The sequence below is a fragment of the Alligator mississippiensis genome, chromosome 1 (assembly GCF_030867095.1).
Source record: "Alligator mississippiensis isolate rAllMis1 chromosome 1, rAllMis1, whole genome shotgun sequence".
In the NCBI taxonomy this organism is placed as follows: domain Eukaryota; kingdom Metazoa; phylum Chordata; order Crocodylia; family Alligatoridae; genus Alligator; species Alligator mississippiensis.
The window spans coordinates 291,769,351-291,787,310 of record NC_081824.1 but is presented as its reverse complement, the minus strand read 5'-3'; the positions used below and the strand labels follow the sequence as shown (position 1 = coordinate 291,787,310).

At 43.5% G+C, this 17,960-nt stretch overlaps 1 protein-coding gene across 1 annotated transcript; it reads right to left on the bottom strand.

Annotated features, from left to right (window-relative positions):
• Window positions 1-14,127: 14,127 nt before the first annotated feature.
• OLIG1 (oligodendrocyte transcription factor 1) lies at window positions 14,128-16,242 on the bottom strand. The gene has a single exon (XM_059720689.1). It carries the CDS (start codon window positions 16,102-16,104, stop codon window positions 15,496-15,498), a length of 609 nt encoding a protein of 202 aa, XP_059576672.1. The 5' UTR covers window positions 16,105-16,242; the 3' UTR covers window positions 14,128-15,495.
• Window positions 16,243-17,960: the final 1,718 nt, after the last annotated feature.

Below are 17,960 nucleotides of genomic sequence, written 5' to 3'. Positions count from 1 at the left end.
TAGACAGATACGGGAATACAAGGTACTTTACGTAGGTGCCTTCCATATAAGAACACATACCTGTGATGGACAATAGTACCCCAGACAGGAAGAAAAGCATTAGAAGAGTTCTGAAAAGCCTTATCTTTGCTCCCACCAGATGAGTGGGCTTGTAGCTTCAGAATTCAAGACTTAGTGGCACTCTGTGCTGGCTTCTAGTTGGTGCTAGATATGCTGTAAAACTGACTTCAGGGTTCAATCCATAACTGCTTTTCATTTTATTCGTCGAGATCAAGGGGTAGTTGGCTGTCATGAGATTTGCAATGAATGTGAAATGACAGCTGAGCCAATATTTAAAGGAAAAAAATGAAAAATCCTTTTTGCAACCTCTGACTGCTTCATTCTTTCAACACAACAGTACAGGAACCATGGTCTTTATTGTGATTAATATCTGGGAGGCTTCTTAACAAGGCCAAGCTTGATAGGTGGCTCTTGTTGGATGAAATTTATGGCCTGGTACTTCCTCCGTAAGACTTCCCACGTTGAATTGTTGAACATTACTGACCCTGATGCCCAACACAAGGGGGGTGGGGAGTTACACAGATGTCTGGTAACTGTGGAAGGTGCAAAAATCCAGAAGAACAACCTGCATCAAATCCATTGGAAGCGGCTGGTTAACAGAGGTCAGGGGGAGGCCTAAGCCAGTGTGTGAGCCTCAGTGTTTTGGTGCAGTTTGTTTTTTGATTAGTGCAGTTCGTGACCGGGCCATCCCACCTGAATAACAATCAGTCTGATTCACAGCAGGCCTGAAGAGGGCAGGGATGCCTGCGGTGCTGTGCATATGGAGCCAAGCCCTGGGAAGTTTAGAACCTTCCAAAACCCAGATGGTTCTGTTTGACACATTTGGCAAAATACCAGAAATAACCTATTATGATATAAAATCATCAAGATCTTGCCCTGACTATATTTACAGAAACAGAGCCATATGGGAAAGTTAGTGCTGCCGTGGGTTAATGAACATGCACAAAATGGAGATTTGATGCTGCTTAACAATGCCATTGTTAAAAATTAGTGCCTGCAAATTTGTGTTTTACCTGACAATCACTGCCATAAATATATTTCTCCTTTCTCGATAAAGAAACATACAGCAGCCCCTTGACACTGCCACCAGCTGAGGGGGTGATGCTGGGAGCCCCTTGACAGGAGGTGGAGAGTATCAGTCCTCCAAAGCAATCTGAAGCAAAGCATGCAGGGAGGGGTGAAAGAAGTGGACACGTGATCCCCCTTTATTGTTTCCGAGGGCATGCTAGCAAAAACCTCTATCTTTTAAATTATTAATTTCCCTTATACTGCTGACCTGAGTCAACTAATGCAGCTGAATTTTTCAATTTAAGGTGGGCTGGCTCAATAATAGACTGAAGGCAGAGTAGATATGTGCCTTTATAGACTAACTAAATAAGATAAATAGAGAGAGCACAAGCTGTTATGAACCCACGTTCACTTCATCAGAATATCAGACTGTTAGGGAATTATCCAGGTACTTCCGAACCTGGCTACTGTAGGACAAGTGCCCTAGGTTTTGCTGTGAAACCAGAAATGATGCCTCAGAAGAGAGGTAGCACTGATTGGCTGACTGGCTCCCAGGACTTCTGAGATCTCATAGTGCTTTTTTGGAGCCGTGCAGAAGTTAACTTTGGTGCCCTGGACAGATTCCAGTTTTGCATTGTAGTGAGTTGTCAGGATCTAGAACCTTGCACAGAGAGGCAGAGCCATCCTGTTGTCTCACAGTGGCAGGCCGACCAGCAGAGTTTTATGAGCTGTAATACACGAATTTATAAAAAAGGGTTGGGTTTAAGCCAGAAGCAGAGACAACAAGCAGTGAGAAGACAGGGACACATCCTTTGACCAATCAATCTCAAGAGTGTTTAGGCTGAGGAGTAGGAGAGTAGTTGTTTAATAATTAGGAGCCAGGTAAGAACACCACCTGTCTACAAGCTAGTGTTACATTTTGCTTACCCAGTTCCCTCAGCTCTTTCAAATCCATGGCATTTCAGTCCTATTCTTTTGTTTTGTTCTGTGCTTTAAAACTGCATGTCAGTGGTGGATGAATTCTGGCTAGTGCATAATTTGTGTTTCATTTTATTGTATATTGCAACCTCTGGAGGCAAAGTGCATCATGTAATGCAGGGGCGGGCAATTATTTTGGGCAGCAGGCCGCTTACTGAGTTTTGGCAAGCCATCAAGGGCCGCATGACAGGCGGCCCAGGGCAGATGAATATTAATTTTCTAATTTTTTTAGGGGTCCTGCGGGCTGGATAGAATGGCCTGGTTGGCCGCATCCAGCCCCTGGGCCATATTTTGCCCACCCCGATGTAATGGAAGTCAGTGGATATTTATACTTAATTATTGTTAATTGCTCAAGGACCAAAAACTTGTAAGACTGAGTTTCTAAACAAGAAGATGCTGAGCCAAATGATTAAAAGCAAATCAATTACATAAATACCTCATGGTTTTCTTTTGAAAACTCTGCTCTAAGTCACTTTAGTCTCCTGAGTATTCATAGTATTTTTCAAATAATTTGTAAACTATTTTGATGAAGGCCAAAAATATCAGTTTAAGCTTCCTAGTGCTGTTGTATTCTTTCATCACATCTATGCATTCCAGATACTAATGTTCCTTTTTTCTCCTGAATATTCGTGTCCTTGGGATTATTTAAAACACACTTCTTCCCTCTAGGTTAGCAACAGGGAAATATGAACAGGAGCTCTGCTTTCATATGTATACTTTCAAAAATGTGATCCTTAGCATAGGACTGATTTGGTTATTTCAGACCTTTCAGAAGTGATGAGTGTTCATATAGGATGGTTACTATTACAGATTGGCGTGCTGTGTGCATCAAGTAGGAGAGTGTCTAGCTGAAGTGAGACAAAAAGCTAATGTCAGAAATACCATGCTAAAAAGAAGCACAAATGCATCATTTAATGCCTTGCTTCAAGAACATTCATTGAATGTCTTCCCCATAAGAGAGGTATATATTATTCCTTCCTGCATCTGTATTACCTAGGTATTATTAATCCAATTTTGGAGAAGGAGAAGCTGAGGGAAAGAAGTCATTTGCCTTGCCTGAGGGCAGATACCAGGTCAACCAGGATTAGAACCATGCCCATGTGTGCAAAATGATTAGTCGCTCTATTTCCTGCTTAGACAGCTAGGTTACTTACACAGTGTCAAATACCTTTGCACTGAGGTATCAAATGCAGTTAAGGCAAGCACAAAAACTGTTCTAAATGAACTCTGCTTTCACCTTCTTATGGTTCAAACAATTGTACTATTTACTTTCTCTCTCTTTACTTTTGTCCTTCAGCTCCTGTTGTTGCAGGTAGTAGTAGGCATCTGTCAATCCTTCTGGATAGTGGTGAATGCGTGAGTGGTCACCTACACATTTGACTTGTATGCCCAGGTAGGAGCTCTGTAAAAGTGGAGGCTGCCCAGACCTTCCACCTCCCCCACCCCTTTAGAGGGCTGAGACAGAATCCAAAGGCCATGCTGTGTCCAGATGTTCAGTGCCTTGATGGCTGTAGTTATGTGTACGTCTGAGAATCGTACCCAGGTCTCCCATTTGGCAGACAAGGATGCTACCACTGAACCATAACAGCAGTAGACTTTTGCAAAAAGAAGCATCTGCTATATTCACTAAGAACAGTTAGACTAGGGCTTCTTGTCATCTCTGGCAGAATACGCATGGGGTTGGACCACAGCCTTCACATGACATTAAATATATGCAAGACAGAGCATATATGGCAGATGCTTGGACTTGGCCAGCTCCACTGGTGACAAGTTTTTGATGCCCATATTAAAAAGATTTGAAATTAAGGGGTTGCCTTTACTGTAAACTGCAGTGTAGTGTAGAAATGCCAGGGTAGCTTTAAATGAACTAGCTTGGCCACTCGAAGCAGCCTAGCCATAGCTGCACAGTACTGTTTCTTAGCTGGTAACTAGGGACCTACTTAATTTGTGATTTCCCAGTGGGAGGCAATGGTCATTACTGCCTTGCAGCCCACCTGGGAGGTGAAAGTGCTGGCTGGTGGGGCAGCAGGAAGAACAGCCAGCAGCCAAGATAGTGGCTGCCCCCTTACTCCTCCTCCTCCTCTGCCGAGGCCTCTCTGCCAATCAGTGGTGAGGCGTGGGCTGCATGAAGGGCAGCCAGCAGCCAAGATGGCAGCCGCTCCCACATTCCTCCTCCCCCCTGGGGCCTCTCCACCAATCAGCAGCAAGAGGCAGGGCTACCAGGAAATAACTGCGAAATCAGGTCTTTGTGCCATGACCAGGCTACAAAATTTCCTTTGTCTTGCTGTGAATTAAGTAGGTCCCTACTGATAATGCATCTTGTGTGTCATTTTCCTTGAAGAGGATTGAATTTGGGTGCGGTTGGCTTTAGGCTCTGTTAATTTTGGTTTGTTTTCCTTAACTTCAACCTGGCCACCAGTTTTTTCAGTTTTATTTCTGCAATTAGCAGTATCTGCAAAATTAGGAGACCTAAAAATCAGGCAACGTTAAATAGATCAGTGAACAATGATGCAACATATAGTGACTCTTTCTCTTTCTTCTGTCCCTCCCAAATCCTGTTTTGGTTACATACGCATATGGGTTATGAACCCAAAAATAAAGAAAAACACTCAAGACATATGCAGGAGGTGAAGGAATCCCATGAATTTCAGGAGCATTAGGCTGGTAGGGAAAGGAAATCTAGTAATCATCCTGGGACAGAGGATTTTACATACAGAAGAGGACTTGGTAATAGCATGGAGAAGAGGATGGAACCATGTACATAGAACAGGAGCCACAGATAAGGTGCATGGAGGGGAATAGGAGCAGAGAGGAGGGAAGGGAAGAAGCAATGTATGTAGGGCTAGGAGTCACAGAAAGTGGATTTCATGGTGCATCTCATAAGGGATCAGCCTCTGGGGAGATGAAGTAGTTGTAGTTTTTAATATATATACGTCACAAGTGGTGCTTTGCATATATTACAATTGACAAAACACTGATGAAAAATGAAATGCCTACTCTTTTGCTGATTGCATTCAGGGCCTTTGAGGCAATGTGCGTGCCACCCTTCAAGCTGCTGGAGTGAGAGTCAGTTACTATAGCTGTTGCATTCCCTCTTCAGTTGCCTGAGAAACGTTTTGAATATCCTTACCAACACCTCCTGGTTTCAAAGTCCTCCTCCTTGCACTTGAGATTCTTTGTGCCCTGAATCCAGTGTCCGAAGGCACAGACGGAGGTTAAGACCTTGTTCCATATTCTGCACTGCTTAGCAGGATCCCTCTTCAATGCTCTTACCCCAAGCAGTAGATGATCATGTTTAGTGACCTGTCACACTAGTACTTCAGGCTTTTGTGTTGTGAAATTGACCTTCCTCTTTTTGATGTGAGAGGATTTGGGCTGTGTCATTACAGCCATCAGCCTGCCAAGGTTAATGGAGCAAAGAGAGAAAGCTGTTTTTCCATAAGCACCATCAGGTCTGAAATACCTACACCTCCTAGGGAACATGGGTTTAAATACCACCAGGGTTGACTTGACTCTGCATTTCAAAGGCAGAGCAATAGAGGACCATGCAGTTTATTGTGTGTTTTGCTTCTGGGGGGAGACTATAAAAATCAAGGTCCTGTTTGCTCTGCCTGGATTTATAATTACATGTATCAGTAACTGAATAATGGTAGCAATATTTTGGAGCCCATTGGAGTACTAAAGCCTCTTTGTTTTCCTGTCAGGGCTGTATTCCTTGCTGCACCCTTGTGGTGCTTGTGTTTTATCGATATTGCCAGAGCAGAGGGGGAGAAGAAGGAATCCAGCTGTTAAGAGAGGAAGTCACCATCTCTCACCAAACGAGCCTTGCTTGCTTTGTACTCCAGACAGGGTCAGAGCCAGAAGCCCTTCATGTAGAACTCCCGTTACTTAAGGCCAACAAAGATTCTCTTGGCTTCTCTCAGCTGCATAGTACCAACTGATAGCTGTATTCCTGAAGTGGTCTTGTAGCAAGTATGGGTCAGATTCTTAGTTATTCATGTGCTTAACGATAGCAAGAGACACATGGTGATTTTCAGAAGTATCTAGCTGTGTACCAACCATTGAAACCAAAGGGAGTTAGGCACATTTGAAAAGTCTACTAGAGGCCTATCTGCATGTTTAGAGACCTATATAGCTTTGTGTGTCTGACCCAGAGGAACTGCTCCATCTGTAGGTCTAGGAATAGGATCTCACACTGGATTTGATTCTTGGGGAAGAGCATATGCCAGGTGCAAAGTGTTCTCCTCTACCTGCTCTGCTAAGGAAGGTTCTGCTTGGCAGGGACCATGGTGGTAGTGTATAATCACACTCACAGAGGGATGGGGATCACTTTAGTTTAGATTTCATCCATGATAAATGAATGCTGTCTTCTTACCAGTGGGAGATGGCCAGTTCATCTAGATACATACCTTTGCCCATTACTAGTGCCTCCATCTGATTTGTGTTAAGTAAGTGGACTGGGGAAGCATGGCAGTAGTGCTTTTTGCCTTGCTTAAAGGGAAATAAATGCCCATGAGCCATCACTATAATTGTTAAGTCTTTGGATGTTTGAACTGTAAAGCTTTTTGTACTGTTGACATGGGAGATGGGTTTTCTCGGTTTGATATAGGGACTCTAGAGGAGACCAGATTGTCCAAGCCAAGTCTTGGAGACTCATTCAAGACTAATGAGTAAAACTGGGGAAAGGGTTCTCCCCTCTCTTGCTTGGGATTGCAGATTGGCTTCTCTGATGGGAACAAAGAAAGCCAGTAGACTCAGCATGGATGGCTTGTTATCATCCATGGCTCTGAGGATATTACCTATTAGTGCCAGCTAATATTGCCACGGTCTGTCAGAAATCAGCGCTGGTCCTTTTCCAAAGACAGGCCTGAAACTGAGATTGGTTCAGGGTACTATAGGAAAGTACCTTCAACTGTTTTCTGTATGAATTTCCCTTTGGAAAGGAAGATTCAGGATTTGGCAGTAGCTATTGAGAATGATGGGCTCTAGTGACGGTTTCTTGAATACTGTCTGGACTGGTGTATGCATCTGCTCTCCTAGTAAAATGCTATTCCTGAGAAGTGGTGATATTTCCAAGAACAGGACTCAGATGTTGATCCTTGGCCTTTAAGGATCAACTCACAAGTGTCATGCACAATCCTCGGTGGTTTTAGAGTCTTTTCATGCAGGACTAGTCCAAAGTTAAACAGGCTGAGGTTTTGTATGAGTGTTTCATCCCTTTGTTGTTACTTCTAGGGGCTTGGTCTACTTGGTCTGAAGTTGGATGCAAACATTTTAGTTTTGTGAGCTGTCTTGCTATCTGGAACAGTTCAGTAAAATAAATAAAAAGTCCAGACCTGCATCCAAAATGTGAGATGTATATCCATTTCCATTTTAAGTATATTTTGTCCCCATCCCCAATATGTGGCCTGAGCCACAGTGACTCAGTTTAAACAGGCTTAATCAGGTATTTTTAAACAGGGTCTCTGGGTGGGTAGAGTCTTAAAATTCCATTTCCTTATTTTATAAGAATGTGGTTTTGTCATTAGCTTTAATTCCCTTCATGTAGATCAGCAAATTTGCTATCTCAGTCATGCTCATTCATGTATGTCTCTAATTTTTATTTGGGTTTACAGCACAGTTCATCTGATATGGAGAAAAATAAGTACAATTCTTATGTTGAAGGTGACTGACATAAGTGATAGGGAAAGAAATCCAGACAATATTGACCAAAAAAGTGCTAATCAAACATGGAACATCTGACAAGGCCTGAGTTACTTGTATTCTTCTCCCCAGGTCTCCTAATTAGAATGGGTATTAATACACATTCAGAATAATTTCCCTGAAGCCAATAAAGTTACTATAACTTTAAACTGGCATAGCTGAGTTTGGTGCAGGAATACTGTCTGCTTCCAGTGCTTCCAGTTGATTTGGTCCCAGGGATAGCTGTTGGCCCACCTAATCACTGGTATCATTTTACTCATAGAATTCTTTAAGCCTTTGTAGGATTAGACCCATAGCCCATTGTTTTCAGTAGCTCATTTCTTGGTGAAGGGCAAACCCATAAGCTATAAAATGTGAACTTTCTTCCTCACTCAGCTCATGAGCAAGTTGAAAGGTTTGAGCCTCAAAGCTCTGAAGCCCTGATTTTTAGCTAGCAAGAGCTGCAGGACATAAGCATCTCTGAGTATCAGGCCTTGGGCATGGATTACCAAAAAGGATCTTAGAATAATGCAGGGGCATTCAGATGGTCTGAGCATTTCATTAGGTAATTAAAAAAAAAAAAATCTCAGTGTTACTCTAGACCATAAACTTAAAGTTGAGTATTCCACAAGTGGGATGATGGAAAACTGCATTTCAGGTAAGGTGTCACCCTGGGGCTGCAGTGATTCCCCTGGGGGCAGATGAAAAATAAACCAGCAGGCCACTACGGCAGCTTTTGATTACAGCTTGTCTGTCCTTGTTGACCCTTTTCTGCTGGTTTTTCTTTTTTTAAAACTTGAAAGAATTAAAAAGTACAGCTTCCATGAATAAATATAACTCTTACCTCCATCTTATTAACTAAAAGCAATTTAGGGATAAATACAGTGAATGTTAACAAAAAGCAGAAAATAGAAAATTGTTTAAGTGGCCAGAGAAACTTTATCCCATTGTGATGCAAGCCAAGCTATGCCAGCTATATGTAAATGTATGCAGTAGTCTCTGTGCATGTGTCCACTTTGAAGTTGCCATCTGAATTTAATTCTGCCTTTGTGATTAAATCAGGCCATTACGTTTAATCTCACTTAATAGTAAGAAACGCTCTTTGTTGTTTTCTATAGGCAACATATTCTGTCCCTAACATATACAGCTTGGCATTCACACTTTACTATTAATCCCCGATGGCTGATAATTGCTTCATCTCCAAGTTCTCTGTCCAATTCACAAGGGAACTGATTGCAACTATTCTTCCCCTATACATTAATGCACTGTTTTGGTCTTACTTCTTTGGCTCAGTGAACCCTATCAAGCTGTCCACATTTTCTGGGCATGTGGGCGTATTGTAAGTTGTTAAATTAAATTCTGCGCTGACCCCCTAAACACCAGAATCTATTAGCACTGCAAGTTAGCTGATTGACAAGTGGGGCTACTTTTCCACTCCAAAACCTGAAATAAAAAAACAGGCCAAATAAGGCTGAATATTTTGTTTCAAGTGAAAGTCTGAGGTCTTCTGCCTGCTGTCTTTCTACTTACATTTTCATTACTGCAGCAGGATCAATTGTATTATACCATAGTGTTGTTTTATTGATCTTGCATACGTCAGTTGTGAAATTTCTCTGGAAGACAAAAAAAAGACTAAGTAGCTGGAATGTACCTTTAATTTTCTTGAACTCAGAAGCAAATGTAGAAATTTCTTTTTAATATATTCAATAGAAGGCAGGGATTTTTTTTTTTTTCTGAGAAGCCATTTCTATTTCATAATTACTGAGCTTCCACAAAGTAGCCCGAGCTTGCCTTTTTTTCCCCTGGAAATGTAAAAGAATTTACATAGATCCCTGCAACAAAATGAAATTCTGAAGCAGAAACATAAGTAGTGTGGAATGTGTTTTTTAATATCTTGTTTGGTTTTCCTTTCCTTTATTAAGAGTTTCACATTGAAACAGACTTCTAGGCTTTTCTGACAGAAGAAAAATAGATTGACAGAATGAAAAGACACAGCTAAGGAGAGATTTCTACAATGAGTGATATCATGAGGTAATATTATTCCCTGCATAAAATCTTAGTCCGGACATCAGCTGTAAGATAGTTATTGACTGATTGTATCATAAGCTATTTTATATTTGAAACTGTTGCAGTTATTTTTTGCGTGGCACTCTTAATTTTGATTTGGTGTTTGCATTTCGTTGTTCATATTAATAATAATTCTTTAAATTTTTTCAACCCCAGGTCAAAAGGTACTGAATGAACTTTGTGTAATTTAAATGACCAATGTCCTTGTGGGGGATGAAGTAATAGATATCAGCAAAAAACCAGGGTTCTTATACAGATAACAGGAATACTTCAAGTTGTGATAGTTGTTTCCTAGAACACCCAAGAGTTAAGGAAAGGCTCTCGTGCTTAGGAAATAAGTCAATTTATTGTTAATGGACGTTAGAAGGAAATTACTCTAAACCACCATTAGCCACTCATCATGCATGAAATCCCACAAAGATTGCTTCTCTCTTTGAAACTATTAACTATCTACATGAAGTCATTAGGTGAACTGGTCAGACAGTGTGGACTCATGTGACAGCGATATGCAGATGATGCACAGTTCTGCCTGTCCTTCACTACTGCCATCAAGGTGGCACTGTGCTTGGGTGAGATAATTCTTGGATAGAGAACAACTGGTTGAAGGTGACATTTTAGTTGAGTGTAAACATCCACAAACGGTAAATTCACTCCCTAGTTTGAGTGCTCCTAGATTTCCCACTCATGCTAAACTGTCACAAAAAGCACCTGCCAATAGCTTCTCCCAGCTCTACCACCTATCCCTTCCTGGTGGGTTATGACCTAGGCTTTGCTGCATTCTGGATGGGCTACCCAAATGCAACATGGGCATGAAGTCATCAACCCTTAGGAAATTCCAGGTAGCAGAGAATGCTGCAGTGCATCTTTGAGTAATATGGGCTACCGCCTGCATCAGATTCTTCCTCAACTCTCTGTACTAGCTTCCCATAGTCATGGGCCAAGTTCAAAGTCTTGGTCCTTACCTTTAGTATGGCCTGTGCTTGAAACGTCCAAACGATTGTCTTAAACTTCAGCATAAAGACGTTGAACAGTTTAATTTCTCAGTCATTATGGAGCTTTGTACCATAAAGGTAGACCTTATCTGTGAAGGAGACAGCACTTCCTGACGGGCCAGGGCAAGCCTGTGAAATAAACTGTCACAAGAATTGAGAACTGTCTCAGACTTCACCACTGTCTGCTCTGAGGGCAAGGTGTCTTCTTCAATATAAATAAAAAGTGATATTATCCTCCTGCATAGCAAAGCAGAATTGAAAAATTGAGTTGAATGTACTCTTGTCTGAGTTTTTAAAAGTCTGCTTCCAATGTTTTGCTGTCTTTCCTGTCATATTTCTAGGAGATACATTGTAGAAGAGCAAAAGCCAACAGAATATTTCACATAGCTCATTGGCTTCAGACTGTCTCTTCCCTTGAACTTTCAGATCTATAATTGTATTAGTTAGTGTCAGCCCTGTTTCTTACATATTTCCTAATCCTTTCTTTAGTTCTTAGAGTTAAATTCAACATTCATTATCTGTTTCACAATTTTTTACTTTCTGATTTATTGTTTGTTTGGTGAGGTTGAAGGGAAATTTAATGTCGAATGATCACTCTGAAATCAGTGTAATTTATTAGCTACTTGTAGAAAGAACAAAGCAGTGTAACCAAAGGACGCCCAATCACTTGTCTACATGGCAGTTTCAAGACAAAAGGAGAGTCTAGTTTAAAAATGTATACTCTGCTCTAAAAGTTACTTATAGTTCTGGAATAGTGTCTCCTATGATCTGCTAAGACTTCCGCAGTTTATGCTGAACTATGTACTGTATTTCCATAAACATGAGTGCACATATGCTCTGGGGCTGAGTAATTTATTCAGAGTGAGTGTCTACCCAATGACTTTCAATAGTTCACTCCAAATCAGTGTCTATCAAAGGTGGCAGATGCTTTTCTGATTCTGTTTCAACTGTCTCTTTTGCTAGTAGTTACATGACTCCTGTGAGACATTTTAATTAATTAATTTACATTGGTAGGTTTCTGTACAGTTACTTAACAATAGTCACTTTATTTCCACCATACAACCACTGTGTCCCATCACACGTTGCAATCTTACTTTGTACAACCAAGTAAACGGTTTCTTGGTGGCTGGAGACTCCACTCTTAAAACAGGAATCTAATTAAATAAGAGTAAAGGATTTTGTCACTGTGGTTTCCAAGGGCCACTCTAAAGAAAAATGGTAGGGAGAGAGATTAATGGCCTAATTCAAAAAACCCTGCTGGTTTTGTCTTGTGAGTGATTTCCATTGCAATGAGCACTTCGGGACTTCTCTGTTCCAAAGTAGTTTAAATGCTGTTTAATAAATCAATAATGTCTTGCTGAATTATCTATCTGTCCTGATATTTATATGACCTCTTTTACCATTTTCTCTAAGCTGTGTCCCAGCAGGAGTCTGCATGATATTACTTTGGGTTAGACAATTCATTATAGGCAGACCCAGCACTGATGCTTGTATATCAAGTTGCCCGATGCTTTCCGTCATCAGTTATATAGAATAGACATTAATTAATAATTGCCTCCATCTGGTGAGATTTTAATCAAATTATTAACAGGCTGATGTGGTTTACTTCAGCAGAAAATGGATAAAAGTGATTTATTTTGGAACCTTCCACCAAAACATTGTTTCTGTTGTTTTTAATTTTGACCAAATCGAAACTACTTGCTACAGAGTGTGTATGTGTAAACACCAGCATTTATCTGCCAAAATGAGTAACAAATATCTGTATTTAACCCAAATGAGTTCTGTAACTAAACTTGCTAAAGTTCACCATGCTGGTTTTCTTCTAGTGCTCAGTTTGTATTTCGTCTTGCCACAAAACAATTGCCAGTGAGCACAGATTTAAGGATGCAGGTTGTTGTTGTGTTTAAAATACTGTTCTCCTTGTCACCTTATCATTGGCAGTGTCAACAGTTCAATATGTGAACAGTTGAGCTTCATTGCCTAGATTTTAGTGTGCCTTAAGGATTAGCTGAATGCTTTATTTGAAGATAAATGCAATAGTAACTGCCCATATATATGCATATTTTGATGAGCAGTAGATATTAGATGTGTGCTGAAGACATATGGAAACTCATTCTTTGGTGTGGGTGAGGAGAAGAGGATTTCTTTCTTAATTTACCAAAGGCTAAACCCATGGCTTAAATTTTTCTTTGTGCTCCATCAAAGGAGCTTAAACCAGACAGAAATGGTCTCTAGGCAGTACCCATGGGAAAACGTTGCCTAGTTGACATAGGGCCAGACTCACTCAATACTGCCCCCTGTTGGCAGAGAAGAATGGGAGGCCAAAACAGGCAGCATTTGGAACCAAAGTGGGCACATCTACACGTGCACTTTAATGCACAGTAGCTTATTTTACTGCCCATTTAAGTGTCACGTGAAAAAACGTGCAAATACACTAATGCACAAGAAAATAGGCCACTAAGCATTCAGCATCTCTAAAAAGTGTGTGCTTTTGCTACTGTGCATTAGGACAGCCTAATTTTCATTTATTTAGTACCTCACATTGGAGGAACTAAAATGAAATGTGCATTAGGAAAAGTGCATTAATGCACATGTAGATGCACCCAGAGAGACCTGCATATATGCTCAAGCAGGATTAGAGCTGCTCTAAATTATACCAGGAAATGGACAGGCAGAATGCAAAGAGAAAGGAAAACTTATTCTGGGACGAATTTAATCAATATCTAGTTAATTTCCAAGAGTTTGGTCTGCACAATTAATATCAAGGTGCAGATTACTGTTAGGCAAAGGGACTAGTAAAGTGCTTTCCTGGGAAGAAATGGATTTATTCTCACAAGCACCCATATGAGAAGTAAGTGTTGTTTTTTGTTCAGCCAATCTTTTAGTTTCATTGTTAAAACCACGTAACCTACACACCTTATGCTGCCATCAGTGAAGATGAATAATAGTCATTTTGCCTGTCCAGTTTCAGGTTGAGCTTGTCATGTGTAGCAAAGTCACCGTATATTTTCTCATTATTGCTGACCACTATAATTAGTATAATAACAGGCATAACAGAAATGGTCCACTGACTAATTTTATATCTAATTGTTTTTGAGGAGACATTCCTCAGATTAAATTAAGATTATTTTTATGCATTTAGTTACAAAAACTAGTGTGCATCCTACTTGTTTTTCCCGTTTATAAATACAATTAGTTCAGTATTCATCATATTAAGTGTTAAAGCTATTTGTTCTATGCCCTGGATACCAAGCAATAAGAGTTTGGATTTAAAATTGCAGCCAGGGGAACATTGTTGACTAGTAGTTCAGTTATTAAGAAAAGACCTGAAAACATGCAGGAATATTATGATATTTTATTTTCTATTGTAACCGTAGAATTCCATTTAAAAGGGTCACACAAATATAAAACACTACAGAGTTAAAAACTTGCTACAGAAAAAAAATAAGCAACATAGAACTGAAAAAAACCAAGAAAAAACATTCCCAGAGATAAGTGCATAAATATATAAACCAGTGATTTTCAACTCTGGTGCCATGACACCCTGGGGTGCCTTGAGACCTTTTCAAGAGTGTGACACAATATTAGCACTGTTAAGTGTGCAAACCTGATTCACAAGATAAACCCAGAATAAGAATCCACAGGGTTAAAACTGTTTTGCCCTGCTGTGGGCTGAGTTCTTTGCAAGGGAAGAAGTGCTCTGTTATCTTTCTGCCGTGAAAAACTGAGTAAAAACTAAGAGATGATATTTTCCCAGGGATTCCTCAAGTCTATCAAGGGGTGCCGCAAGCCTAAGGAAGGGGTGCCATGAGTTTATCATGGGGTGCCTTGAGTTGGCGAGGGGGGGGAAAGGTTGACAACCACTGACATAAACACTGGTTTGGCATGTGTGTTTCTGTTGCTTTTCAGACAGCAAGGATTTCTGTTCGCTGGGGTGTCTTATTTAATACACAGGTTGTAAAAACAAATGCTTAAAAAAAAAAAATCCTACAGCCTTTATGTCAGAGCCTGCATGCCAGCACAGGTTGTCTGTGTGCAACAATCTACAGGGATGTCACAGCAGAGGCAGTGGATCTGGAGATCACTCAGGGTGAGTGGGAATCCCTTTTTCCTAAGCGGTGCCTGGGGCAATGCATAGCATCAAGCTTGAAGTGGGTTCCTTATTTAGGAGCAGGAATAAGGAACCACCCACAGGATCAGGAATGCATCTGGATCTGCTCCTTGGGAAGCTGGAGCTGTTCCTACTTGTGCTCAAGAGGGCTTGTTGTACACACACACACTTCCACCCGCCTCAGAGAGACAAGGAAGACACAGACACTGTCTGTCTGGCCCCCCAGAGGGACAAAGTACAGGGAAGGTGTGCGCACCCACACACACATACTTTCTCCACCCTGCAGAGGGGCAGGAAAGGGACACAGGCACACCCAGACAGACAGACAAACACACACGCGCACACCCACACACACTTTTCCCCTCTCCCCCAGAGGGACAGGGAAAGGACACACACACATACTCAGTTTCTCCCTCCCCAGAGGGACAGGGAAGGGACACACACACTTTCTCCCCTCCCCGCCAGGGACAGGGAAGGGGGGAGGTGTGAGCGGATCTGGGCCCCCCGGTTTAGCTGCCCCGTCCCCTCCCGCAGGCGGCGGGCAGCGGGCCAGCAGCGCCCTCCAGGCCGCGGCCGCAGGCGCCGGCCCGGCCCCGCTCACTTGGGGAAAGGCGCCTGGAGCGCGGCGAGGCCGAGGCCGAGGCCGGCGGGCACGAGGTGCGGGAACTTGCAGCCGGCGCACGTGCAGAGCCCGGCGGCGGCCGGCAGGGGCCCGGGGCCGCAGGACGGCTCGTCCAGCGACAGCGACAGGTACTTGGCGGCGGCGGCGGGGCGCAGGCCGTCGGCGGGGCCCAGGCCGGCGGGCGCCAGCAGCACGGAGCCGGGCGCGGCCAGCAGCGGCAGGCCGGCCAGCAGCAGGCGGGGCCCGGCCGCGTCGCCCAGCGCGCGGCGCAGCTCGTGCAGGGCGCTGCCCAGCAGCAGGATGTAGTTCCTGGCCAGCAGCAGCGTGGCGATCTTGGAGAGCTTGCGGCCCGGCGCGCCCTGGCACTGCGCCGCCGAGTAGGGCAGGATCACCTCGCGCAGCGCGTCCATGGCCACGTTCAGGTCCTGCATCCGCTTGCGCTCGCGGCTGTTGATTTTCTTCCGCAGCTGCTGCTGCTCCCGCCTCGGCTCCTCCGCCAGCCCCGGGCCCGCGGCGGCTGCGGCGGGCGGGGGCTGCCTGTAGCCGCCCAGAGGCACGTGGGCCGGGCGCGGTGGCCGCAGCATGCTGGGCTGGGCTGGGCTGCCTCCCGCCGCCTTCACGCGCGGCTGCAGAGCGGCATCCCGCGGCCGGGACGGAGGGAGGCGCGGGCGCGGGCCCGGCCCGGGCGGCTCCGCAGCGCTCCACCCGCTCCCGGCGAGGGGAAGGGGAAGGGGAAGGAGCGCGCCAGGGCCCTTTAAATCGAGCCCTCGCCCTCGGGCAGAGTGGCACCGCGCAGCCAATGGCAGCGCCGGCCCGGCCGGAGGAAGGCTCTCATTGGCTGCCCGCCTTTCGCCGCCCAAGAGCAGCTCATTCATGGGCAGGCGGGCGCGGGAGCGCGCCCCGCTGCCCCGTCCCCTGCCCTGTGGACGCGCTCTGCCGCCAGGCCCGGATTAACCCTGCAGTGGGCCGTAGGAAAGTCCATGTTGGCTGCAAAATGCAGTAACGAAGTGAAACAAAGCCTGGACTACTTTTTTGGTGACAAATATGCATCATACAATGAGGGGTTTTGGAGGACTCATTACTGTCTGCCATGAAACTGAAAGAAAGGTTTGTATAATTTCTCTGTCAGCAACAATTTACCATGGTAGCTTATTAAATCCTTCTGGAACGGGAAACGTGTGGCTTGTAGGACGGATAACAGCAGAGTTTCAAATATCTTCTTCACAGACCTGCTTAGCATAGTTTCCAGAAGCAAAGAAAATGCATTTCCAGCAAAAGGCACTCCATGCCATGTTGTTTCCTTTCTTGTTTATGAGAAAACATATTTGTTTAAATGGGATACTTCAGTCTCACCACCCTCATCTTTGTGGACACACACAGAGTAAGAATGCATCTGAAATTCCAGTGAGTTCTGCTCCCAGTCTTCATTAGTACTTTAAAAACGTCAGTATTCTCCATCTCACCCCAGAACTGCTCACCAAAATCTGTACATGGATTCAATACATTGGACAAAAAGCTTTGTATGCTGTATGACACATAACAAGAAGTTATCAAATAGGTTTTTGGGTCTGCAGTTCATGGTGATAGTCTTTTGTTGGATGAACTTGCCTTGAACATACACAGAAAAAAGGTCAGAAATTGATTAAGAATCCTTATGCTCAAGAACAGAACTATAGTCTTGCCCTCTTAAGGTCATTTCCATAAGGTATAAAGATAAAAGCCATGCTTTTTGGTGCAAATTGGGATGCTCACTTTAAACAGCCTAGATCCAGTTCCAGGTGTTAACATTTGTTTATGCTCTTGTATAGCAAAAAGCGACCCCCCTCACCCGCAGAGGAATAAACCTAAGTTAAGGAGTTTGCCAGCAATACAGAACTGCTAAAACTGCTGTCCATCAGCACCCCACCAGGCCCTGTCATAGGCAGCATATCATGGGAAGGACTGCACTGTGCTCTGACTTAGGAATGCACTGTGCACTGACTTAGCAGCTGACCCACCAGAGGCCATTGCAGCCAGAATATAGGTTAAGCAGTCCTCAGGCTGTTCTAACTTGTGCCAGGACTGGGCAAGGTTTCAGCTGTTCTAACTGTACAGGTAGTTCAAAGCTGGTCTGCACCCTTGCCAGTTGCTGCACCAGCTGGAGGAACAGGGAATCTGGGGCTCCTGTCTTAAAAAATACAACTCTTCCTCCTCCTCTCCTTACAACCGGGCTACTCAGACCCAGGGAATCACCATCAGGAACCAGCTGAAGCTGAGGAAGGGGAAGTTCAGTCCTGGAGTATATCTCTAGTGAGTCAGCCACTGTACAGAGATATGCGTGCTCTATTTTCTTGCCTCTTTCTCTTGAAAGTAATATAGCAAATAGTTTACTGGATATAATACACCAGTATCAAAGCTCTAGAATCACTGCTTAGATTTATTGTGTAGAAAAGTCTTTATG